We start from the raw sequence: 25,678 nt of genomic DNA on the forward strand, positions 1-25,678 counted from the left end.
ACCTGAGACGTTCGTTGGACAGGGCACAAAAGATATGAAGTTCGACTTTTTAAGACTATAAGGTGCTGTGGGTGGTAGATATCAACCTGAACAGCTTGCTATAGACTTCGCGAAGTGGGCGGAGGTAGCCAGCTAACGGGGATTGTTTGGGATCTCTGGGCTAGTTGATTTGAAACGTGTAGTAGATGCGGCGAGCGTAGATAGATCCCACAAGACAAATCTAGGTACTACAGGCACTAGTATCGTGCTGCGAATTCATGCTCCGGGAAATGTTGTGCCACGACTTGGACGCTTAGGATTTTCTCGATGAAGCGCTGAGCCTACATCTTGAATAACGTCGGGCACCCACTTTTCGCCCACCCCCCCATTTCGCCCACCCATAAATCCCTCATCAGCACACCTAACCTCCAACCTCCTCCTTTTTCTAACCATCACAACATTTACAGTTTTTATCCGAATGGCTTCATTTTTTCAGCATACCTTTTTCTTGCCCTTATGAGCGCATATACCGAGTATGAGGTCAATCAGGCCTTGGAAGCAGTCGCCAATGGGCAGTCCCTCCGGAAAGCATCAATCGAATGGGGTGTGCCACGTTCAACACTTCGCAGTCGCATCAAGGGCTGCCAACCAAGGCAACTTGCCTTTGCTGACCATCAGAGACTCTCTATAGGTCAGGAGGCTAAGTTGGCTGAATGGATTCGCATTCAGCATGCCCTTGGTGTTGCTCCAACCCATCTGCAAGTGAAGCTATTCGCAGAGAGGATCCTCCATGCTATGGGGGATACAGAGCCTATAGGGAAAGGTTGGATAACAGCCTTTCTGAATAGGAATCCTTCAGTCAAGGTCCAGAGAAGTCGCCCTATCGATTCTAGACGTGTTAATGGGGCATCTACTGAGGTCATCAGGGACTGGTTCAAGCATCTCGCCATGCCAGAGATCATCAGCATTAAACCAGCCAACAGATACAACATGGATGAGACTGGTATCCTTGAGGGGCAAGGATCTAATGGGCTGGTGCTGGGCATGTCTGAGACGAAGTCTGTTCGCAAGAAACAGCCTGGATCAAGGGCATGGGTATCTATTATTGAATGCATCTCTGCCCTGGGCCACAGACTGCATCCCCTCATTATATATAAGGGTATAACAGTCCAGCAGCAGTGGTTTCCTTTGGATCTTGGCCCTTATGAAGGCTGGCAGTTTACAGCAACAGAGAATGGATGGACAACAGATGCCACTGCAGTTGAATGGCTGCAGAAGGTCTTCATCCCTCAGACTGTCCCTCAGGGCAAGGAGGAGGTTAGACTGCTGGTCTTGGATGGGCATGGGAGCCATACAACGACGGACTTTATGTGGCTCTGCTATATAAACAACATCCATCTATTGTTCTTACCACCACATACCTCCCATGTCCTCCAGCCACTTGATCAGTCAGTCTTTGGCCCATTAAAGGCAGCCTATAGGAAGGAGCTTGGATACCTTAGTCATTGGAATGACTCTACTGTTGTAGGCAAGAGGAACTTCCTAGGCTGTTATTATAAGGCTGCCCTGGCAGGGATGACGATCCAGAACATTAAAAGTGGGTGGAAATGGACTGGACTATGGCCTGTTTCTATGGCAAAGCCCCTTATGAGTCGTCTGCTGCTCCCATCAACACCAACACCATCAGCATCATCTCATCAGACCTGCAAAGGGCAGTCTGGAGGCAAGGAGGAAGTCAAGGAAGGCAGGGGAGCTGAAGGATGGGCTTCTGTATCGTCTGCAGTGGCATGGTCGACGCCAAGGAAGATGAAGGATCTGGCTGGCCAGTTGAAGCTATTCACAGAGCTGGATAATGATGCTAGTACTCAACGCCTCCTTTTCATAAAGGTGAAAAAAGGCTTCAGCGAGCAGTCCTATAAGCTGGCAACTGCCCAGCATAATCTTGAGCTCCTGCAGGCCCAAGTCACCAATAATGCAGCAAGGAAAAGAAGGACAGTCCAGATCGACCCAAACACCAAGTTCGCCAATATCAAGGACATCCAGAAGGCTCAAATTGAGGCTGGCGAAAAAGAGGGTATCACGGATGAATCCAGCGAGTCTGATTTACCTAGTGAAGCTGAAAGCTGTATTGTGGTGGCATCTAGACGAAGTCAATAGTTAATTGAACTTGGTGGTTATGATGGGGATAGCCTCATTTATGGGTGGGCGAAATGGGGGGGTGGGCGAAAAGTGGGTGCCCGACGTTAATCATTCCGGGCTGCTGACGTACATTCTATCAAAGTTACGCCGGAACCCTTGTGCCGTGAACGTTTTGATCACGGGTGATAATTCCGGGACTTCACAAGCAACACCCTGCATAGATCAAAACTCCGACTGCTCTTTTAACCTAATTGGGGCAAGAATTCACGTTACGACAATGCCTCTTCCCCGCATAGCCCAAGAGGTTTCGAGCGCGTGCAGCAGCAGGATTGGATCGGGGAAAAAGGTCGGATCAGTCGGCTGAATTGCCGTGACATGTCAAAAAAAAACAGACTCTCTCGCCATGGAAGAACCCTGTGATAGCTTCGAGCTATACCTGTACTATGAACCGTGCTCTCTGAAACCACAAAGCCGGATGCCGAGATCGGAAGCTAACCCCCCTCCTACCTCTTGTTAGAGTTGATGGATCTGCAACATCTTTCCAAAGTCAAAACTTCTCGGGCCCGGCGATGGGAGATTGGCCGTCCATCGCCCCGAACCGAACCCGCTTCGAATTTGATCAGTGATCACGAAATGCCTACCTGTCCTTCATCAACCGGCTCCTTGAACTGCCGGACCACGATCAACGATGGGCTGCCTCGTGCCGTCCCGATTCCGACGAACGACAGTCACGCCGGGTCACTCACACCTGCAGAGGATTAATGCAACATGTCTGTTCAGGAGGGGGCGTTCCCGCCCCCCGATGGCAAGGTAGCCAGCCTCGGGAATCCGGAAGATGTCCTGCACAGCATCAACCTCGTGTCCCAGATTCTGTCCATCACGCTGATCACTTTGTTCATGGTCTTGCGTGTGTACACAAAGTCCATCGTCGCACCGCCGTTCCATACGGATGACTGTGAGTCCAACCCGGTTTTCGCCATGTCTGTTCCGTTGATGCGTACGATCCTCATGCGTCGCCTCAGGGATGTCGTTGATAGCATATGTAAGGAAACAGCCTTCCGCCTGGGAGCAATCCCGGTTGTCGGCTCAGAAGCTGACGCGTTGGCAGATCTTGACTGTGGGATACAACATCACGGCGCTCTTTAGTGAGTAAAAACCATGGCCAAAACAGAAAAACCGAGCCAGCGCTGATTACCCTCGTCCAAGTGGGCCGTTTTGGAGGCGGATTCCACGTCTACGAGATCTCGAAGGAAAGTTATAAAGGCTTCAAAAAGGTATTCTCGCCTCTCGCCTACCCCAAAAGAAAAACACCAAGAGTCTATGCCAGGACTAACGTCCTCTCTGGGGGTATTTGCCATCACCCTCGTTTACACCCCCGCTTCCCTTTTCACGAAGCTCGCTCTCCTCTGGATCGTCATCAGGGTCTTCGGGTTGCACAAGAAGACGATCATCGGAACCTATTCAATCATCTTTCTCCTGACTGGATATACCATCCCCGTCATGTTCCTGAAGGGGTTCATATGCCGGCCCCTCGCCGGCTTCTGGGACTCGGCCGTCAAGACCACCTGCTACAACCAGCGCGCCATCCTGCTGGCCGATACCGTCGTCAGCGCCATCACCGACATGGCCGTCCTGTGCATCCCGATACCAGTGGCCGTGACCCTCCGGATGTCGTGGAAGAAGAGGCTCAAGGTCATCGCCATGCTGAGCTCCGGGGGGATTGCCACGGCGGCGAGCATTATACGGCTGGTTCTCGTAATCAAGCTACAGAACTCGCATGATGAAACGATCGACCTCATCCGGTTCAACCTCCTCGGGTATGCACCGCAAGCTTTCTTTTTTTCCCCCCTTTCCAACTCCGTCTCGCCGAAAGTATCGTCTGCAGGGACTGACTGATTGTGTCAGTACGGCGGAAGTGAGCATAGGCCTGATATGCGCGTGTCTTCCCGCCGTCAACATACTCTTTCTGCGCGGGTTCGAACGCGCGACGGACTCGAGCCGGGGCACCCTCGGCAGCATCATCGAGTTCAAGTTCCTCAGAGGCAGCAGGCTTCGGACCCAACAATTAACAACGACAGAAGTCGCGCCCGATACTGCCCGCGAGGACGTTCCCGTCGTTCGTCCAGGTCCGACGCAAGAGGCGAGAGAAGACTACATTTTCTCCGTTGAAAGAATTAGCCGTCCCCCTCCAGCGACACTGCAAGGGGACCCCGAGACTGGGGAGTCGCGGGATGATTGGTACTCCAATGTAATGGCTTCACCCTTCTCAGAGCCTGGATCCCCGGACTGGGCTCGAAAAGGTGTTGAGTAATCGGTCGGATCATATCATACCGGTTGGAATGCAAAGTCTTCTTCTATCGAGTCAGTTGTAGATATTTCGTCGGGATCAAAACAATCGTGGTCCCTGTATATTGGCCACATGGCATATAGGGCTTGTTCATTGGCGGGAGAAAATGACCGTTCTTCACGAGCCATAGCGTTCATCCCAGCCCCAGCCCTAGGCCTCCTAAACAGAATATGGCGGCACATGTGGCCTTATGCGAGGCACCCTTCGCAGCGTCGGAGCGAAGCTGGGAAGCATGGATGAGGTCAAGCTCTCGTCTCAAGTGTTTCCTCGTTGACGCGGGCCAGTAGTTGTCAAGGCGGGATGTAAGAAGCATTTCGGCTGCTGATTCGAACAAAGGAGACATATATAATTAGATCTAGACACATTCTAAGGGTATTTGGTCATAATGAATCATCCTTGAAGACATCATAGACAAACAGGGAACCATAACGAAAGCCATAAAACCATAACACGTAAAAGCTTTTACATCACATGCAATCCCCCCGCCTCAACACAACGCAACGCACGCACGCAAATCACTCGTCAAAAGCTACTCGTCGTCGCTCTCGGAGCTGGACTCGTCATCCTCCTCATCATCGTCGTCGTCTGGGGGAAACAATACGTCAGCAAAAACAACGTCCACGCAAGGTCATATAGAGCCGCTGTTGCGAGCCAACTTACCATCGGCCGGGGTCTTGTTCTCGACAACGTCGTTGGTCTTGACGCGGACCTGCTTGTAGTGGACGGGGTCGGTCTTCAGGTCCTCGCCCTCGACGGTGACGGCGGCGCCGCCGTCCTGGACGTACTCCTTCAGGTCCGCGAAGAGCTCGTCGCCGAACGCGCCCGACTTCTTGGCGCGGGTGATGAGCTGGCCGACGACGCTGGCGGCCATCTTGGCGGGCGTGTTGAGGATCTTGTCGAGGACCTCGCGGTGGCCGAAGCCGCACTTGGCGTGGGGGTCCTCGACCGGGGCACCCTCGGGCTGGGTCTCGCGGAAGCGCAGGCCGGGGGTCTGGTAGCGGCGGATGCGGACCTCGCCGTAGGCCCGGGCGAGGTCGACGGCGCTGACCTTGATCTTGGCGGGCTCCGGGGGCGGCCACAGCTTGGACTTGGTCAGGCCCATGATGGCGGAGCCGAGGAGGAGCTGCTCGCAGTCCTCGGCGGTGCCGTCGTCGGTGCCGGCGTGGCAGTAGCGGACCTCCTCGCCCGGGTAGCACGAGGGGTTGAGGAGGCGGTGGACGGGGTTGCTGACGGCCTTGATGATCTTCTCGACGGCCTCGGCGCGGGCGGCGGCCAGCATGCCGACGACCTCGTCCGAGACGGGCTGGTCCCTCCAAGGGCGGCCCTTGGAGTCGAGGAGGGCGCCGTCGGTGCCGACGCGGGACTTGAAGGCGGCCTTGGCCAGCACACGGCTGAACCAGCGGGCCTCGCCAAAGACCCAGCTGAGGACGAGCGTCTTGTCCTCGTCGTTGCGGGCGCCGGCCATGAGGACGTGGCGGTTCAGGGCGACGACCCAGTCCTTCATGAAGGGGACGAGCAGGTGGGTGGCGGCGTACTTGTCCGAGGCCAGGGCGAGGTCGTAGAGCTCGCCGACGTTGGGCATGGCCGGCAGCTCGTGGAACTTGAAGTGGGCGATGGAGAAGAGCACGTCGAGGCCGCTGGCCGTGTCGGCGGCCGAGTGCAGCTCGAGGACGGGGGCCGTGTTCTTGGCGAGCAGGTCCTTCCAGACGCGGGAGGCGGACGCGAGGGCCGCGGACCGGACCGAGTAGACGACGACGGCGCCGTTGGACTCGCGGACCTTGATGTGGAGGTCGGCGTCCTCGTGGTACGAGATCCTCTTGTCGGCATCGGGGGTCGCGGGGCGAGGGGGCAGGATGGCAACGCGAGTCGCGAGCTGGGCGCCCTGGGGCTCGCGGGTCTCGGCCGTGTTCTTCTCGTCGTCGTCCTCATCCTCGGACGAGGAGTCTTCGGCATCGTCCTCGGCGGTCTGGGCAGTCTCGGCCACGGACACGGCCTTGGGCTGAGCAGCAGCGGTCTCGGTTGCGGCAGCGGCAGCGGCAGCGGCGGGCGTCTCCTTCTCCTCGGGCACGGTTGTAGGCGTGGTCTTCTCCTCGGCGACGGAGGTGACGGCAGGCTCCTTGTTGTCGAGGAAGCTCTTTTCCCTGCCGGGCATGGCGGTCATGGGTCGTGGTGTCTCGGCATCGCCGTTGTTGGACTGGACCAGAGACGGGATGCTGCGGGACGAGTCGGAGCGCTTCATGAAGTATCCGTCCTTGACGGGCCCAAAGGTAGGAGTGGGAGGCGTGGACGTGGCATTTTCGTTGGTGGTCTTGGTCGTAGGGGCTCTGCGATGGATGTTAGAACGGGGATTCTTCGCGAACGCCGGGGTTTACTGCAGCTATAACAATAATTTGGGCCGACTCAGGTTCCAGGAGGCGAACGAGCTGAGGCAATACTGTAGAGGCATGGAAAGCGTAGGAGGGTGTGGATATAGGTATCGTAAAAGCAAAGCAGAGGAACGCTACCGAAGGGAGGAGATTCGGGCGGGCACAGAAGGCGGCCGTGGAGGCATCAAGACTCTTTTAGGATGTCGCAAGATGGGCGACATGGAGCGGCGCCCTCCTTGAGGGCCATCCGTCCTCGCATGATCGCTCGACCAGTAGCGATATCCGTACTGGCCGAAGGAGTCAGGCGCGTTACCCTCGGGTGGTGTTGGCGGACTACGAACACCCGCGTGTAAGAGAGTTGACGATGATTGGAGGTGAGGAGGGGGGGGGGAGGATGCAGGAGGGCCTTTGGGCCGTGTTGGGCTTTTGGCGATGCTTGACGATACGCGATGGCAAGTTGCACAACGACACGTCGAAAGCATGCAATGCGGCGGGACGAACTCGAGGCGTTGCTCGAGACGGCCGACCGTTGGACAGCAAATCGAGGGGAGGGGGAGGGAGAGGCCGTGGCAGCTTTGGTGGGTATCGTCAAAGCCGCGGCGCGCCCGCCATCGCATCCGGCCCCGTCGAAGCGGGGTGACCAAGGGTCCAGCAGAAAAGACAAGGGAGGGGGTGAAGCGACTCAAGCGAGCGAATGCTGACAGGGGTAGTGGTGGAGGATGGGAGGGGATGGGGGCAGAGGAGGAGGAGCAGATAGATGAAGAGCGGTGAAGAAGTCCGCCGTGGCCCGGACAACTCGACAAGAGAGAAAACAAACAAACAAAACAAAACATACCTCTTGAAGCGGTTGTTGAGGAAGAGGAAGCCGCTTCCGGACTTGCGACGTTCGGGGTCTTGGCCAGAGGGCGTTCTCCGGTGAGACTCGAATATCGCGGGAGACATGGTGAAGTGTGTGTGGTTAGAGAGGAGGAGGAGGAGGAAGAGGGGGTATCAACGGCCGTTATCTCGGAAAACGCAAAAAGAGGAAGAAGAAGAAACTCGGGAAAACACAAAACGAAAATCGTGACGCCACAGAGGGAGGAGAAAAAAGCAAGCTGACTGACTGCTGGACGTGGAGGCGGCAGTTTATGCAGGGTCTACAGATGAAGAAACCAGAGGGGAGAGCAGAAGTGCAAAGATGCAAAGCCAGGACTCGACGCTCACCTATATACTCTGTATGTCGTCTCGCTCGGTAAGACACACACACACACACGAAGGGTGTTGTGTTAGTTGCGAGTATCCACCGGCGGTCTAACGCAACATCGCCATCGCCAAACCCATGGGATGGGCATGTCGAGCGTCGTTGGAGTCGCCGAGGATACGGCCCACCAGACCAGCCAGAGTGGCTGGCCAACTGAAGCCGAACCAAGATTAAACGGGAGGAGAAATGGGTGAACTATTGGGCACCAAAGCCGCATAGACGGAAAGACTGTACTCTGTACTCTGTACTCTGTCTGTACTTTGGCGTCGACAATCACCGCCTCTGCCCGTCCGCTCTTGATTCTTCACCGCTGGCATCGTTTCGCCGCCGGACGCGTCCAGGGCTCCCGGGACCATTGGAAGATTTTCTCGTGAACCCTTGTTCTCCGATATGGGACCCCCTGGACACCTACGCAGTTAAACAGCCGCCCCTCCCACAACCCCCCTGCCGGGAGCCCGGGAAGCCTGCAGGTTTTGGTTCTCTCGGTCCACCCGGTGACATTTTAGCGCAGTTCGCGTTGGGGGTTTGCGTGCCGGCCTTTCGTCTTTGCACCGTCGGATTTCTGCCAGCTGCTTTGCCGCCAGTACACAGTAGGAGGAGGAGCAGGGAAGGGAAGTAGGAGGGAGTAGAAAGAGGATGCAGTGTATGCAGGTCGCATTTGGCGATCGCCTCCACCGCCCCTTTGCGTTCGCGCCTTGGCTGCATGAAACATTGACGGCGGCCGTATCTACCGCTCTTTTGCTTGTGAGAGAACAACGCCCGCGGAGGATGAGGCTGCGTAGCGGTCTTTTTTGTTGTTGTCTTTCTTTGCCATCCCATCCCTCCCCCCCCCTCCCTTCTCCTCGATTCAAGGAAGTTGGGAGGGGAAAGCCCGGAGGACAACAAAAGCAAGGCGTCAAAAAGCCAGGTTCAAGGACCTATCGAAGAGGAGGGGAGGGATACGGGACCGCCTTTGGAGGGGGCCATCGTAACACCGCTCAAGACGGTCGGTGAAGACTTCATCATCAGCAGTCGGTTGATGTCAACAAGTTGCGAGCAGTTGGAGGCTCTGCGAGAGGGTCCTGCAGTCGTCTGCAGTAGTCTCACGAACCCAACCTCCTGCAGCAACTGGTCTCGAGATCGATTGGCCGGATCGGAGCGGGAGCGCATCTAGATTCGGTGGGAGATGCAGCATGCGCGTTGAGTTGTTGTCGTTGTTGTCAGACCATTTTTTCCCAGCCTTCTGTTCTTCACTGACGCAGTATGCATGCATTGCATATCTCGGCTGTTTGAATAGTTTTTTTTTTTTTTAAAAAAAATCTTCACAACGTAAAGCAAGCACGGTCCAATGTTACGTTATGCAATGGGTTGTGTGACATAAATCTGTGCATAAATATGATGCTCATGATGCTTTCTCTCAACGAGACATCTCCTCCCACTGACCGCCGACCCCAAAAACTCCTAGTAATGCCCGAAAATAAACAAAAATCATAGCATGCTACCGGCTCGCTCTTTTTTCGACACACACTCCTACTGTCCAACAATGACACCCGGAGACAACTCAAGTCCTATCGGCAAACCCCTGATGAACTTCTGGTTAAACGAAGCTCCCGACCGCTGGGCGATGGCCTCCTCGATGTCCTTGTACATGTCATATCTGCCAGGTCACTTAGCTCTTGCTTGCTTCAAAGAGTACACAACCAAGAAAGGAAAAAGGACAAAGCAACTTACGCGTTCATCTCCTCGATTGTGAGCTTGGCCTTCTCGTCCGCAACCTTGTAGGTGCTGGTATTGGTGTTGTTCGAGAAACCTGGGCGATAACGTCAGCACGAGGGTCGCTACAGCACGTCATAGCATTAGCTGCAGAGAGAGAGAGAGAAGACTGACCGATACGCTCGTTGATGTTGTACGCCGCCTTGGCTGCCGCGGCCTGGACACGGGTGGCACGGGGCAGGCGGACGGTGTTGTAGACCTCGAGAGCCTCGGCGACGTCTCCGCCAAAGTACTTTGGGTGGAAAAGAATCCCCAGGGCTGCGGCGTCCTCAATGGCCATGCAGGCACCTTGACTCTGGTGAGGCATCATCTAGGGAAACGGACGACCCGAGTCAGTTGACGGCGTTCTAATCCACAGCGGTTGGGAGAGGAACCACACCCCCCCCCCCTCCTCTGGACGACTTACAGGGTGTCCTGCATCACCCAGCAGGCAAACCATGTTCTTGTTGATGTAAGGGTAAGGGTCGCTGCACGAGGTGAAGGTTAGAATCTTGAGAAAATCAACGGCCAATGATGGAGAGCCCATGACAGAAAGACGAGAAAGAAAGATTAACAAGGAAGAAAACGTACTGCATCCACAGACGCCAGGGCTGAATATCCTTGCCGATGGCGAGATGGGCGCGGACCTGCTCGTCCAGCTCCGGGTACGGCGCCAGCAGCTCCTCGACGGGACGGTCCTCGACGCCCCAGGCCTGGTTCACGTAGTCGCCCTTCTCGCGCGGGAAGAAGCAGTAGTACGACAGCAGCTTGCCGCCGTTGCAGGGCGAGAGCACGATCTTGTCCCACTTGCCCTCCTGGCCGCCCCAGTACTCGAGCGCCGCGTCCTGCGAGTAGTCGACGAGGCCGGCCCTGACGGCGTCCTCCGTGAGGATGTTGGCGTGCAGGCAGCTGGAGTCGGCCGGCCGCTTCTCCGGCAGGACGCCGATGAGGCCCCGCACCGCGCTGCCGATGCCGTCGGCGCCGATGACGAGGTCGTGCGTCGCCGAGTGGCCGTTTTCAAACTCGATCGTTCCGGCGCTCAGGTCGATGTTTTTGCACTAATTAGATGTGTGTGTCAGTCTTTTCTTTCTTTCTTTCTTTCTTTCTTTCTCTCTCTGTCTCTCTCTCTCTCTCCCCCCCCCCCCCCCCCCCCCCCCCCCCCCTCTCACTCTCCGGTGAGAGGAATGTTGGTGACGACAGTGGCACCAAAGCCGTGTCTTACCTTGTGGTTCACAAACAGCTTCGCGGGCGTCCCCTCGCCCTCCTCCTGCATCGCCGTGTCCTTGAGCATGGCGTGCATGTACTGGCGGTGGAACATGTTGTAGACGTGGCCCCAGCGCTTCTCGTAGTCGTCGAGGCTGTAGACGCTGACGGGCTCGCCCGTCTTCCAGTCCCGGTTGATGAGGCTCTTGAGGACGACCGGGTCGCCCTTGGCCACGTCCACGCCCCACTCGTGAAGCCAGCGGGTGCCGTTGGCGGCGCACGAGACGGACGCGCCCACCTCGCCGGCGAAGTCGTTGCGCTCGTAGACGGAGACCTTGTGCCCGGCGCGGCGGAGGGCGATGGCGACGCTCATGCCGCCGATGCCGCCGCCGATGACGCCGACGTCGAGCTGCCGCCAGCCTCCAGTTGGCATGGATCCCATGTTGGCGGTTTGGTTTGATGGTGATGCTGCCGACGGGTGTTCAGATGCTGATGGGATGATATCGAAGGAGCTGAAGATTGGCCCCGAGTAATGATAAGAATATTTAAACAGGAACTGAACTGAACTGAACTGCGAGAACTTGGAAGAGCTTGGGAAAACAAAAACATTAGGCTTTCCGATGCCGAACACGTCCTCCTATGTATACCACGAAATGGCCATCGTCATCGGGCGTGTTATCCCACATCAACCACCAACACACCCTCATCTCTGCGTGTCCGGCTTGTCACGGAGGTGTCGATAACAGCTCCATCTCGCCCCCCCCAATGCCTCGTCCGCCTCGCGGATCCGGATCGAGAGTGAGCGGGATCACCTACGGGTGCAATAACCGCTCGATATCGTTTATCGATAATCGCAATCTCAACCGAACCCCTACCCTCAACCCCCATTTCGCTGGATACATGATGGGAATCCTGCTCTGTTGACCAATGACAGCCGCCTTAGCTTATCACCAAGACCCCCCGAGCCGGGTCTCGGCAAGCATCCGAGATCCTATCTGCCAAAAGTGCGCGGCCCGCCCACGGCTTGGGTGCAATAACCGCAATCATCTGGGAAACACTTGCTTCCGTGCTTCCGCGTCACAGTGCACCCGAACAGTATCTCTTGTCTTGGTCGTGTTGGCGTTTGCAGCTGTTGGTTCTTGATAGCGCACGGTACTGGGGATCGGCGGTCATCGGCAGACCAAGAACGCGTATACAAAGACTAAAGCCGCGAGAAAGCGCCGATTTTGGGGTCGTAACACAACCCAACTTGGCAAAAGGACACCCGACCAGACGAAAGGATTGACAAAGATTCTAAAGATTCTACTTACAGGATTTGGGGATTGGTGGGTGCATGAATCATGTATTGGCATGCTCGGAAGCCGGGGTCTGTTTGGAAGAGGTAGTCGACACTTGGAAAGATCCAAGTTGAAATGTTCATTACACCCATGTTTTGATGATACAAAGAAAAAGTTGAAATATCAATTGGTTATATTTCCTAGTCCTCTTCACCCAAGTGGTATAGTAGGCATCAAGCTGACGACCACTTTTGTCTCTGAAGAGTACTGCGAAATGTCCGTAGCCTTCATGAGCCACAATGCAATACGCGGCTCTAATTCGTGGATGTTGGTGACAAAAGTGAATAAACTGATGCATCGTACTGCATTGGATTCACTGGATTGAGTTGTTGAATAGTACTAAATAATGGTTTAGTGTATCAAACAGCAACTTATCTACTACTGCCTTTTTGACACAACCCTGCTGAAGGCACTTACACCTATCCACGAATTAAAGCCGCGACGGCGAAGAAGCCACGAGTGCAAAAATTGTAGGCGATGAATCATCCCAAGAAACACAAAGGAAATTGACAGATCTGGCATTTCACCAAACGCCTATTACCCACAACCATGTAGCACACAAACCCACCAGAAGGGCTTGGTACAACACCCCTCTGCACATATATCGACGCTGGCCTTCTCTTGCGTGCTGAGTGCCGTTGAGGGCTGGAAGTTGAGTGTTGGCAATCGGATGATCCATTCCGAGAAAATCGCAAAGAGGCTCCAACCCCATGCCGAGGTGCCACACCAATACAGGCCGGTTGCGTTTCTTTGCCTCTGCTTGAATCCATTCCAGGTATCGGTCATAAAATTCTGACTCCATTCAATGACAACCCTCCGATCTTAGATGACAATCCACCATTCCCTTCCGCCGCCAAATGTCAGTTTGTAGGCGGTAGCGATACCACCAATGTCGGTACTGACTCAACGGCCAGCATATTACCAAAGCCCAGTACGACGCAAAAACCCAATGGGGTTTTTGCAGCTTCGTGCCCAAGCCGTTGCCGGTGGCTCTTTATTAGGGGGACGCACGTTCAAGACCAACTTGGCGTCAGGGTAGATATCCATAAGATCATCTGCCAAGGCATTCAGAGTCTCCGTTGATGCCACGTAGCCGTTGAAAGCTTGTTTGATAGCGGCCCATCTTCTCTCCGAGTTTTTGTCTCCGACTGCAGATAGTGCTTCCAGGACGAGCTTGGATCGTTCTGGACTGTTGGTCGTGGCATGAAAAACAGGACTCAGACCGATTGTGTGGCTTGCCAGAATAGCAGCCATCGAAGTTGTGCCGTAGCAGGGAAGGCCTACTGCTAAGACCTGCAGGCTTGTCTGAGGTTGGCCTACAGGCCAAGCCATTTTCTAGGCAAAGATTTAGAATAATTGTGTAGTTGACTATGGGATGCTTGCAAGAGCACTTGTCACCTCGCAAGGATCCTGGGAGGCTGATGCTTGGAGAAGCCTACAAGAAGCTATTCAGCTTTCCATCTACAGAGTCGACGGTACTCTTGAGAGCTACTTGCAACCTGTCTCAGTCAGACAGAGTGTCAGCGCAGGACAGCTCACTGTCATGGCCACACTCTTTCTTCCAATCTCTTTAGTAGCTGCCATCTTGTCTATGGGCGGGGACTCTACAGCAGGGCAGGCTTCTTTTTGGGTTTCCTGGGTCGCGGCAGCAATCTTGACGTCCTTCGGATTACTTTTACTGTTCACAAGAGTTGGGGCCAGAGCGTTTCGGATGATATCGCCGGAAGGGTCCTTGGTTTAGACGCACGTGCGAAGGGAAACCTGCACACCGTTTCCAGTTCAACGGCGGCAGCTTATACATGCGATTTGAAAATACTCTCATCGTTTGAAGATCTTGGAGATGTCTTGCTGAAATTAGAGACATCGATGCGTGTCTTTTGAATCAAGTATCAAAGACTCAGTGTAAAGTGTGGAGGCATCAATCACTTTTGGGTTTGAGCTTGAGAACTGAGGGAGAGCGACATCCGCCCATAACCATATAAGCAGCAGTGTCATTGAGCTTACAGAGTCTCGACTCAAGGTTGATGCAAGAGAGGTTGAGAGCTTTTGCGAGAAGTCAGATTGGCGAGTGCTGCGAACAAAGTCGGTTATGAATTGTGAGTTGCGTGAGGCCGCAGCGATCCAAGTTCTTTAATTTCCTCGCCTACGTTACTAACGGTGGAGACTTCATCAACCCTGCGTTGACCTACATAGGGTTGGAATTTTGGCACAGCACAGGGCTCTAACTTACTTTTGACAAGCCACTAGAAGGAGGTAAGGAGGCCGTCTTATCTACGTTGGAAGAAGCAGGTGTGAGCCAAATCAGTCATCGGCCATTGCCTTGCAGGTAATACATGGAAAGCAAAAGTGCAAATCCTGCGGTCAGCTTACTTTTGATGCAAATCCTGCGGTCAGCTTACTTTTAATGCAAATGCCAAGGCGCTTGCTTAACCTACCAACTCCGAGCCTTTTATGCTGCACATTTGGTCTCTTGTCTTACGCCTGGCGGGGCAGAGCCTTGTAGATTAGAAATGAGATCCAGCACAAAAAGGGCCAACTTTCTGACCGAGGTAAGACAAACTTGGCCAGTGAACAGAAGTCAGTCTGATTTGACTGCGCCGCGGCGTTCCTGCAGGAAGTGCCTCCCTGTGTCTATCGCGGGAGAGGTTTGAGAACCGAGAGATACCAGGCATAAGACATAAAAAGCTTATTTAAGTACATCGTTTTCGCGTTGGCGCGCACCAGATCTTTCGCCTTGTCAAATCTCGATAGTTGTTGTATTCTTCTCCCGAACACTGCCATGAAAATCCAGATCCCCTGGCTTTCAACGCCGTGGGTGTGGGCGTCGCTCGCACTTGCGATACTTGGAGAGCCAATCCCCGCTCCTACAGGCGAGTACAATGTCGGCGCCCAGCGCTTCGTCGTTCCCTTTTTAGACGAGGAAGATGTTGTCTGGCCAAACGGTATTTCAACTGAGTATCTCGTCACCCTGTACTATCCTACCTCAGACGAGAAGCCTTGCCCGAAGCCGTACCTCGAGCCCGAACTTGTCGAATTGTACGAGGATTTATGGAATTACAACATCTCCCACCTGACTTCGACTTTGCGGTGGAATGCCTCTTATCTTGAAGAGGGAACGGGTCCGACGCTCCTTTTCGGGCCCGGCGGTTGGGGACCACCGACTGATGGCAGCTATATTGCCATCTCTGATCTCGTCTCCCACGGTAAACCCAGGATTTCTTGACCAATTATTTCTTGCGCACGCTGACAGAACTTCGAAGGATACGTCGTGGCTGCATTCGACCACGTCTACGAGCAACCCTTTGTGCGATATCCGAATGGTACGGGCGTATATGGCCTCTCGCCAGCCTTCAACAATTACACTCTTGCCTGGGTAGAAGAGCTGCATGCCGTCAGAGTCAGACAGCAGCTTCAGTTCATTAACTACTTCCCCTCCCTTGTGTCAGAGCTCGACGCGCCTTTCAAGACCACCGACTTCGGCACCTTCGGTGTATCTCTCGGAGGCTCCGCTGCGCTTACCTTGGCACTGGAGAGTGATGCCGTTTCTGCCGCCATCAACGTGGACGGTACTAACTGGGGCCGGCTGAACAGCACATCCGACTCCGACCTGAAGAAGCCGTCGATGATTCTGGGCTTCGGGGGCCACAATGCAAACTCTGACCGCACTTGGAGCAATTATCGAGCCTGGCAGACTGGCTGGTGGCGCCTGTTCTCGGTAGATGGAAGCGTGCATGCTGACTGGGAGGACAGGACATATTGGAAGGTTTTCGGTACAACAGCTACAATGGGGCCTATCAACGGCAACAGAATGGTCAACATCACGAGGACGTTCATCAGAGCATTCTTTGATGACGTTTTGCTTGGTGCTGAGCAGCCTCTTTTGGATACTCCTTCAGACGAATTTTCCGAGGTGCATTGGGACGAAATTCATGATGGAAAATGAGTGGGGAAAGAATACTTGGTAGATCTACATTGGAAAAATATCTTATCGATCTGTTTACGGAAGGCAGAAACTTGGTCCGATGAGATCCGATATGACGGCTTTCCAACTCTGTGTTGAGATCTTCCAATCTGTGGCGATTCAAACTTTCGAAGTAAAGAGCCACCTGAGGGGTAGGCATGTTGTCTTGTGAGCGACAAGGTATTGATGCTAGCGTAGTAGAACCGCTTGCTTGTGTTAACTGGGAGACTCTGAGCTTAAAGAAGGGAATTCTCCAGCATAAACCGCAAGATAATAATCGCTTTTCTAGATTCCTCAAATGATCTCTTGGTTGCAAACACGTGTCCTTGCTGCAGCTTTTGCCTGAATACCTAAGACTGTTGTTGGAAGTCAGCCTATCATTCAGTGAAGTTACGTCTATACAAATTCACTGCATGCTCAGTTTCGGGTAAAGCTGCCAGCACGTCATGCAGAGTGAAAAAGCATGCCTTTTCGTAAGATAGCCAGTATATGCGCTGGTCTGTGGTCATATCTCTTCATCTTGAGTGCCAGGTTCCGCGCAGTCTTCCCAGCTCTGGTGACGACCGATAGTAACGCAAGTATCACAATCTTGGGAGTCCACGAAAATTCTAGTTGGTCCATCTCAAAGTTGCGTACTGCTGTCGGTCGTCCAAAGTAGATATTCACGGAGCCATTGAACTTGAAATTCGGGTCTTACAGCATGGGAGTTGGTCCAGCTTATGATCTGGACAAGGTGATGGTCGTCTGGCACACACCACTGCCACAGCCTGACGTTGTGGTTCGCCGGATGCAACATTAAAGCGTGCGAAACCCGCCGAGTGCTACTGTGGGACAGCATGCAGTGTTCCAAACCAACGACGGAGTAAAGCAAGTCAACGGAACCTGCCAGCGGCCAAGGTAAAACTATGCTTCACAGCCCAGAGGTCCTTCGCCTTGCAGCCACATTTTCTTACCTGTGTGCCCCCCTCTATCTTTCCCACCTTCTCGCCGCCTCTTCAGCAACCTGCAGTTCCTTCTTGTCTCCAGGTGTTGCCTTGTCTTGAACCATCTCCTCTCGGCTCTTGAAATCGGCACTGACTTGTTAACTTTGCGCCATGGAGCCGACCCGCCACAATATCGCTGCAGTATTGTTCGACTTGGATGGAACTCTTTTTGATCATCACCACTCGCTCGGATCCGCCATATCAACAGTTCAACAGAAATATGACAGTTTCTCAGGGGAAAATACCCAAGACCTCATTTCCAAGTACAACATATCACTTCAGAAGGCCTACGACGAATACCTGCGCAATAGAATCACTTACCAAGAGGCGGACTCTAGAAAGATTCGCCTGTTTTTCAACGAGGTTGGGCTCCCAGAGCCGACTGCCCAGCAGATCACCGAGTTCAGGAACGTCTACAAACCAGCGTACCAGAAAAGTCGAAGAGCGACTCCAGACAGTGTCGAGATGCTGATTCGTCTACGCGAGCACGGTTTCAGACTGGGAATCGTTACCAACGGACAACTCAAAGACCAGCTGGAAAAGTCGGATGCAATTGGGGTCCGTCACCTTGTCGACAATATCATCACCTCAGAAGAAGCAGGGTGTTGCAAGCCCGATAAACGACTGTTTCACCTAGCCATCGAGGCGTTGGGAGCCACGCTTCAGAACAGCTATATGATAGGTGATTCTGTGGACTCTGATATCAGGGGAGGTCTTGAATGCGGAATCGAGACCATTTTGTATTCGCCCGTTGCGACAGACTCCACGAGAGTATTGTTCGGTACACCTGTGTCAGTCATCCGAAGCATGTCTCAGCTCCCGGGGTACCTCAACTTCAGCCTCCCACGATTCGCCCCAAATATCGCCTATCAAAATTCGCTAGTTGTTGCGGAGGGAATCGGCATGGACTTGATTACCGAGCCACGGCACTGTCTCTGGTTGCCGAAGAATACCGTCCACGACCTTGCGAAAGAACTGTCTGCTGTTCTTGCAGGCATCTCCGTGGAGAACTACGTCTTTGCCATCCTTCGAACCGAAGGAATGGTCAGAACAGTCGCTAAAGCGGCATCCCCAATCAACGAGACCGCCATACGGATCTCTTATCGAGGCCAAGGCGAGCAAATGAACGAGCCGAGCACACATGTCAGATTTCACATCACTGAGAGACTTCACAGCATCCGGATCGACTACGAAAAATGCATTCTCTCTTCGAAATCATGCATTGAAGCTAGGTTGCTCGAGAGTCTTAGATTGCTCCAGGCCTGTTGTGACAACCTCATGCGAGACTACCCAAGAGCAGCATTGCGAAATCTCAGGTCTGTGATGATGATACTAGCTGAGATCGCTGGCACACAGGCTTCATTAGTTGTCGAGGGCGAAGGAATTGAGCTTTAAGAAGAGTTGAGTGGGCTTTCTGTTGGTTGCAGTAGGGTTGGAGTGTCAAGAATTGGGCATTTACTTGAAGTCATAAGTCGGTTTATTTCATAATTCCAATGCTAGTATGGACATGTTTTTCATGCCTCTGTTCCAAAACCCGGAAGCTCTTTCCGAGTAGCCACCCATGCAAATAAATCATTAACGCCACTCTACGATGCTCTTTTTTAATAATCCATCCCGGTCATCATGAACGATCTTAGCCCTGGCCGAACTGGGGAGTGTTGAGGGACATGGCCATCAACAGACCACCGATGAGACCGGCGCAGGGAAGGGTGACGAGCCAGCCGGAGAAGATGAAGGCGACCTGGCGCCAGTTGACGGCGCCGATGTCGAAGTTCATCAAGGCGACACCGATGACGGCACCGGTCAGGCACTGGGTGGTGCTGACGGGGAGACCGAGACGACTGGCAAGGAGGACGGTGATGGCGGCGCCCAACTCCATGGCGAAACCTCTGGTGGGAGACAGCTAGAATTCAACTCATGTTAGCATCCTGGACGGTACGAATTGGTTGGTGGTGTGAACATACCTGAGTGATCTTGTTGCCCATGGCCTTGATGATGTGGTGGCCCATGAACCAGAAGCCGGCGCCGAGGAGGAAGCCGGCCACCACGAGAATCCAGATAGGGGACTCGCCGTCCTCCCTGATCTCGCCCGTCATGTAGACCTGGTAGGCGGCGATCCAGGGGCCGACGGCGTTGGCAACGTCGTTGGAGCCGTGGGCGATGGACATCATCATGGCGCTGGCGACCTGGGCGTAGGTCCAGAGGTGCTCGACGCGGTTGTCGTAGCGCTTGGCCTTGCCGTGGATGGCGGACAGCTGGGAGGAGGCGTGGGTGACGCAGTCGCGAGTGACGCCCTGCAGGAAGAAGTACTTGATGAAGCTCCAGATGCGCTTGGGGTTGTGGATGGGGAGGTGGGCGGTCGGGGCGAGGAAGCGCTCCTCGGGCTCGGGCTTGCGCTTGTACCTCTGGACGACGCCGCCGCCGGTGGCGAGAGGAGTCTTCTTGCCGCCGCGCTCGACGTCCTCGAGGGAGAGGGGGGGCGCCGAGGTCGGGCTGTCAGCGCTGGCGTTGTCGTTGCCGTTGCCGTTGCCGAGGTTCTTGGCCTGCTGCTTCTCGACGTCGGCACTGTTGTTGATGTTGTCGTCGTCGTTGTTCTTTTTCATCTCTTCCGCAGACTCGTCGTGGGCGTCAGCGTAGTAGTCGATGACAAACTCGTTGCCCTTGGCCGGCATGTAGATGGGGGGGTTCTCCATGTACAGCATGGGGCCGAGGAAGATGTGGCGGAGGCGGATGCGCGGGTCCTCCTTGACGAGGCGGCGGTGGACGTAGGGGACGAAGAAGACGTAGGCGAGCAGCAGGGCGCCGAAGAAGACGCCGAGGACGATGCCGCAGGCGGTGCCGGCGCCGAGCTCCTCGAGGGACGGGGCGCCGGGGGCCTCGACGGTGATGAAGAGGGCGAGGACGGCGGCGGTGAAGGCGAGGTAGAAGGGGATGGCCTTCATGGCCTTCTCGAAGGAGTTCTTGCGCTCGAGGACGGTGAACTTGAGGGAGGCGAAGAGGACGGCGCCGATGACGGCGGCGATGAGGGGGGCGATGGCCCAGGAGGCGGCGATCTGGGAGACGCTGCCGTCCTTCCAGGACCACGAGACCTGGGCCTGGGCGGCGATGCCGACGCCGACGAGGGCGCCGACGATGGTCTGGGTGGTGGAGACGGGGTAGCCCAGCTTGGTGGCGGCGAGCAGCCAGAAGGCGCTGGCGAACTCGGCGCAGCCCATGGCGAGGATCAGGGTGGAGGGGGTCTGGCGGAAGCGGTCGAGGTCGATGATGTCGTTCTTGATGGTGCCGGTGACGCGGGCGCCGAGGACGACGGCGCCGAAGAACTCGGTGCACATGGACAGGAAGCCGACCTGGGGCATGGTGAGGGTGCGGGCGGCGACCGAGGTGGCGTACGAGTTGGCGACATCGTTGGCGCCGTTGCCGAAGGAGCTGCCGCAGAAGGCGATGCTGATGATGGCTATGATCCAGTCATACTGCGTGAGGACGGCCATGGCGGTCGGTGGTTCCTTTGTCCGTACGTTTGTAGTTGACCTAGTTGAGAGGAGGAGGTGAAAGAGAGATGGAGGAAGTGAGGAAGAGAGGAAGAGAGAGTGTCCAAGTAACACCAACAAGCCGCCGGAAGGAGGAGAGCTTGGGTGTAAGAGGGGGCGGCGGGCAGGCGGGCAGGCTCGCTCGGGATGGGAGAAAAGGGGAAAAAAGCTTGTCGAGATTCTCTTCTCTCAAGGTGGTCGAGAGGGTTCGGAACGCCACGATGCTTTATACAGAGCGGCACGTCGACATTAATAAGACGGAACACCCACGTGTGCCCCGCGCCGTCTGTGAGTGTGTGTGTGTGTGCGTGTCTCTCTCTCTCTCTCTCTATCTGTTCTGTTAGTCTCCGTCAACCCATCTTTTTCCAGGGTTCCTGTTTCTGGAGACAATACGGATGGATACAGGTAGAGAGACCTGGACATCTTGGCCTTTGTGTTCGCCTCCAGCTTGGACCGGGGTAAGGGGGGGGGAGGCGGGAGGCGGCGACGGTTGTGAGAGACCAGCCAGAGAGAGAGAGGGAAAAACTCGACTCAACTGCCAAATGGCGTGTATAGCTAGCTCTCCAGACGTTCACAACGACGTCCAGACGTTCAGAACGACTCCAGAGCGCCGCCTCGACCCATCCATGTGGATATGCTTGACGGATGCCCAGTCTGCGCCGAGCATTGCAATCCTCCACACCACCAGCCGAGATTGGTGAAGACGGGTGCCACTCCACGACTTGGCCTTTCTTGGCTTTCAAGGTACAGAGCACTCGGTGCACCAAAAGAGAGAATCGCCAAGAGAGGGAAACCAGCCAGTCAGCTTCCCGTGTGCGAGCACGTTGTCGTTTCCATACGCTCTCGAAGCTCCGTCGAAGAGCTGTTCAGTGTGGTATCTTATTTTTTTTTTGCCTCCTGGTCAAGCCTGTCAACTACTACTGCATCCGTACGCTTTCTCCTCGCGTCAACTCTCCGCCGCCATGTCCGCCAAGACAGATGATCTGACGCTAGACACCCTTCACTTGTGTCGAGTGTCGCGTGCTCTCCTGCTTCTCTGAGAGCACGATGGCAATCGACTGGGCAGGAGAGCACGCGAGCAATTCCCTCTTTTTTTTTTTTCTTCCTCTCTTTTTTCATTCTCTCTGTATCGATGAAGGGTGAGTCTTCCCGAGGTTCCGATCCCCCCTGGCTTTTTCGGCCTTGGTGTTTTGACTTACCTGAACGGGCGACCGAGCAAGACGCAGCCAAGGGAGTCGAATGCTTGTTGCTGGAAGAGATTCCGTTTCTCTCCTTCTCTTTTCATGTCATTTACTGCAATTCTCTCTGTTTCTCTCTCTCTCTCCCCCCTCCCCCTTCCCGACCGTGGTGGCCCGGCGATGCACGAGTCACGCGACATGGACCCTTTTCTGGGCGAAAGCCGACGGAAACATGTGCGCGCCCAGCCAAGACCCAGTAATACCAAGAACAGTACCGAGCAGAAGTACTAGGGTCACAGGTGCGAGGTGAGGGAGGGGGGTTGGGGTTGGCTTTGGCGAACCAGCGAGAGCCAGTCTATACAAAACCGACGTGAAGCCGCTGATCTGCCTCCTCTGGCGACCGGGGAAACACCCCGTCGATCGTCGGGGGAGAGAGAGACACACACAGACAGACTCTTGAGACTGGAGAACCGAACGGTAAGCCCCGATGGCTTCAGCGTGGCGGCCGGCATTGGTAGTAGCAACGGGCATCCTCAGCCACAGACGCGTCGCCATGTCTGGCTTTCTGAGTGGCCGAACACGTCAAAACGCCCTCCGGGGGATGGGTGGGGTGATGATACCGCGTGCAACCACCGGCCGGCTTTCGGGGTAACCCATATCAGTTCATCATCATAATCATCTTCAGAAGTGCGTAAATGGACGTTGCTCAGAGCGACATCTCGTGCTTTGGTGTCCGGGTTTTGCCCTGCCAAGCTCCCTCAGCTTCATGAGGTTACCGCGAAGCTGGAGTCCGTCGCATCGTTATGAGATGGACGCCAATGCTGCTGGAATAGTCTCAACAACAAGAGAGACCGAGTGACAGAGAGACCGCGTCGCGGATCACCGGGTGGCTCAGCGCCGATTTTTTTCTTCTCTCTTTTTTCTTCTTCTTTCGTAACCAAAATATGAGTCGGAGCTCCCAGAACGCGCTAGAGTGGCGGTCGCCAAGCAGCCAAGACTTTGTATTTGTAGGGAGAGAGGGGGAAAAACTACCGCGATCAACATCGGGGACCTTGCTGCGTGCATACTATGTACAGGTAGGGTTTGATTCTTCGGATGGCACAAGTATTTCCCGCCCCGTTGCCTCCTCCTCCTCCTCCTCCTTCTCCTCCTTCTTCTCCTCTTTGCTGACTGTCACATCGGGGCGAAAATCACTTGGCATTGTTTGGAAAGACTCTGCAATGAGCAGGACAAACCAAACCCCCCCCCGGTGTGCTAAAAATACGCAACTGACAACCAAGTCCCCCCTCCTTGCGACTAACTCCCGGGTGCTGAAAGGTTCGTTCCATGATTCAAACGTTATATGCCAAGACCGTCAAGGCCTCCTCGGCGTGACGCAGTTTGATCACCATCGGACCATTTTGTTTGCTGCGTAACTTTACTCAGTTCAAGCTTATTGCAAGAGTCCTTGCAGGGCTGGGTTCATGATACAAGGTGCTGCGACGGTTTCGCCGGCTTCTCGTCTCCACGGAAGCACTTCATCATCAACCGCCAAGCGAGTGTTGACTATGGGACGACGTGATGCTGCGACCCCCAGAGTTCAGCTATTCACAAGGGTAGCACCGCCGGCAAGGTCTCAGCATGCCCCGAAGCAAAGACAAACGACGCTGCCTAGATGAAACCTCTTGCCGGCGCTTCAAGTGGAATCCCCCTTGTTTCTATCCGTACTCCTGAGTGAATGAATCACTGAATCGGAGCCTCCGCAAAGTTTCACGAGCTAACCTGGCTTGTCTGGATGTTAGACTTTCCGTCCCGCGGGTCTTGGCACAAGGTAGCCCCTTGGACTCTCCCAACTACCCTACACTACGTGCCGGGACGGATCAGGGGCAGACGCCAAGAAAGCCCTATTCAGGGGCGAGAAGCCGTGAGTGTTGCGTCGCCCACGTGCCATCTCGGTATGGTGAACGTCTGGCGGCAGACGCGGGTTTCTTTCGACCACCTGGCTGATGATCTCATCATGTTTTCTTCCTGGGAATGCAGGATCTTCTACACCTGATCTAGAAACCGCGGATGCCAGAAACCTCGTTCATTTGAAAGTCGAGCGGCCATGGCTTCAGAGATACCGGAATACTGGTATCCTCCAGGCAACTTCATGGACAAAAGTTTGTTTTTATCGACATTTTGTGGCATGACAAACAATGCACTTCGTTTACCGGCTGGATTGCAGTGAAGAAGACAAGCTCTTGATGGAAAAACTGACGCATTCCTCTGCAAAAGGTCAACTAGGACTCTGTAGTGGAATTGATACACCGCAAGCATCTCAAGACCTCGAATTTTCTGCCAGGATCAACAAGATGATCGGAGTTTGGAAGGCGGAAACTTCAGCTGGCGTCCTGATGATTATTGATAGAACTTGTAGCGATGTCTAGAGGGGTCGTCGAAAAAAAGGATTCCACCGTAGGCTAGACCGGCCATCATGTACACACAATTGGCGTCTTCGATATCTGAGTGTGATAAAAAGAACTTGCCGGGACGCGCAGTTTCTGGATTCCCCTCGTCCAGACGGCGATCTCAAGCCCTCTTGAGGCTGATGGCACGATGTTGTGAGCTTGATACTGCCAGGAGCCGCATTCACCAAGTGCCGTATCACGAGTAGTACTGAAACAGGAGCCAGATCAAAGTCCTCAAACAAAAAATTAGGGATATCTATGCACCATCACCTGTGCGGCAATATTCGGCGGGTATGATTGATGCGTGTCAACACCATCCATTCATTCATCAGAACGCGATCGTCCTCGGCTTCCTTCCTTCGTCCATCTAGCCCCGGCAACCCTTCATTCGCTGCCGCCCCGCTTGGTCCAGAACTTCTTGTCGACCTTGTCCTTCCCGGCCGGCGCGGCGGTGTCGTGCTTCTTCTCAAAGTCCTTGTTGTGCTCGTCCACCTCGCGCTGCTGCTCGTCGGTGAGCTTCTCGTCGCCCACGCTGGCGTTGGAGATCTTGGGCTGCGGCGGGTTCGTCTTCCTGGCGTCGCCGATGTCCCTGATGTCCGTCGACGCCAGGCCGGGCTTTTCGCTCAGGAAGCGCCGTGTCGACGGCGTGGCGGTCGCGCGCGCGGCCATTGGCGCCGAGCGAGCCGTGTGTGAGAGCGAAGACAGCGCTCTTTGGCGGATGATGTTGGAAGCCATCGTGTGTGTGTGTGTGTATGTGTTTTTATGGAAGAGGAAATCTCTAGACGAGGAGTGCGTGTGAGTCAATGTTGCTTGACGTTTGGCGATGTCGTCTTGCTATTTTGATGAGTGAGTAGTTTGAAGCAGCTGTGCGGTCTTGCGTGAAGAACAACACCAGCTGCTCCTCGCCCGGGTTCAAGCTTGTGATAAACAAACAGAGTAGTATGATGTCATCCGGTGACGCGGGCTTGGAGATGGCGCATGCAGCAAAGATCGCCGCTTGTGTGATCGGGGTTTAGGAGTTTGGGGTAGGATGGACGGACCACTACGACATAATGACCAAGCGCGTCAGTCTTGGCCGTGTGCTGTCTCAATCGGGACTTGGAAAACAAGCTGCCAAACACACGAAAAGGGGACATTGTGCTTCCATGGGCTTGGAGGATGTCAGAACACGTTATGATGCGGCGATAACCACCACCATGTATGCCAAGCTAGATAAGAGTCTAGAAGTCTCTCTGGGAAGTCTCTCTGGACTTGTCTC

At 54.7% G+C, this 25,678-nt stretch overlaps 8 protein-coding genes across 8 annotated transcripts; 3 read left to right on the forward strand and 5 right to left on the reverse strand.

Annotated features, from left to right (window-relative positions):
* Positions 1-2,886: 2,886 nt before the first annotated feature.
* On the forward strand, positions 2,887-4,429 carry CH63R_00072 (Integral membrane protein; the record flags this gene model as incomplete). Its single annotated transcript, XM_018295047.1, has 4 exons — positions 2,887-3,160; positions 3,304-3,392; positions 3,514-3,935; positions 4,024-4,429. 4 exons carry the CDS (start codon positions 2,887-2,889, stop codon positions 4,427-4,429), a joined length of 1,191 nt encoding a protein of 396 aa, XP_018163409.1.
* Positions 4,430-4,994: 565 nt separating this feature from the next.
* Positions 4,995-6,704, reverse strand: CH63R_00073 (Nuclear pore protein; the record flags this gene model as incomplete). The annotated part of the gene is made up of 2 exons (XM_018295048.1): positions 4,995-5,050; positions 5,126-6,704. 2 exons carry the CDS (start codon positions 6,702-6,704, stop codon positions 4,995-4,997), a joined length of 1,635 nt encoding a protein of 544 aa, XP_018163410.1.
* A 715-nt stretch (positions 6,705-7,419) lies between these two features.
* Positions 7,420-7,773, reverse strand: CH63R_00074 (uncharacterized protein; the record flags this gene model as incomplete). The annotated part of the gene is made up of 2 exons (XM_018295049.1): positions 7,420-7,528; positions 7,667-7,773. 2 exons carry the CDS (start codon positions 7,771-7,773, stop codon positions 7,420-7,422), a joined length of 216 nt encoding a protein of 71 aa, XP_018163411.1.
* Positions 7,774-9,580: 1,807 nt separating this feature from the next.
* Positions 9,581-10,103, reverse strand: CH63R_00075 (Salicylate hydroxylase; the record flags this gene model as incomplete). The annotated part of the gene is made up of 3 exons (XM_018295050.1): positions 9,581-9,632; positions 9,782-9,860; positions 9,938-10,103. The coding sequence occupies 3 exons, from the start codon at positions 10,101-10,103 to the stop codon at positions 9,581-9,583; spliced, it is 297 nt and encodes a 98-aa protein (XP_018163412.1).
* Positions 10,104-15,121: 5,018 nt separating this feature from the next.
* Positions 15,122-16,285, forward strand: CH63R_00076 (Platelet-activating factor acetylhydrolase; the record flags this gene model as incomplete). The annotated part of the gene is made up of 2 exons (XM_018295051.1): positions 15,122-15,545; positions 15,603-16,285. The coding sequence occupies 2 exons, from the start codon at positions 15,122-15,124 to the stop codon at positions 16,283-16,285; spliced, it is 1,107 nt and encodes a 368-aa protein (XP_018163413.1).
* A 1,112-nt stretch (positions 16,286-17,397) lies between these two features.
* On the forward strand, positions 17,398-18,681 carry CH63R_00077 (Had-superfamily subfamily variant 1; the record flags this gene model as incomplete). Its single annotated transcript, XM_018295052.1, has 1 exon — positions 17,398-18,681. The coding sequence occupies one exon, from the start codon at positions 17,398-17,400 to the stop codon at positions 18,679-18,681; it is 1,284 nt and encodes a 427-aa protein (XP_018163414.1).
* A 238-nt stretch (positions 18,682-18,919) lies between these two features.
* Positions 18,920-20,774, reverse strand: CH63R_00078 (Phosphate transporter; the record flags this gene model as incomplete). Its single annotated transcript, XM_018295053.1, has 2 exons — positions 18,920-19,189; positions 19,251-20,774. 2 exons carry the CDS (start codon positions 20,772-20,774, stop codon positions 18,920-18,922), a joined length of 1,794 nt encoding a protein of 597 aa, XP_018163415.1.
* Positions 20,775-24,804: 4,030 nt separating this feature from the next.
* Positions 24,805-25,155, reverse strand: CH63R_00079 (Uracil permease; the record flags this gene model as incomplete). The annotated part of the gene is made up of 1 exon (XM_018295054.1): positions 24,805-25,155. The coding sequence occupies one exon, from the start codon at positions 25,153-25,155 to the stop codon at positions 24,805-24,807; it is 351 nt and encodes a 116-aa protein (XP_018163416.1).
* Between the last annotated feature and the right edge of the window lie 523 nt (positions 25,156-25,678).

This window comes from Colletotrichum higginsianum, chromosome 1 (genome assembly GCF_001672515.1).
Source record: "Colletotrichum higginsianum IMI 349063 chromosome 1, whole genome shotgun sequence".
NCBI lineage: Eukaryota > Fungi > Ascomycota > Sordariomycetes > Glomerellales > Glomerellaceae > Colletotrichum > Colletotrichum higginsianum.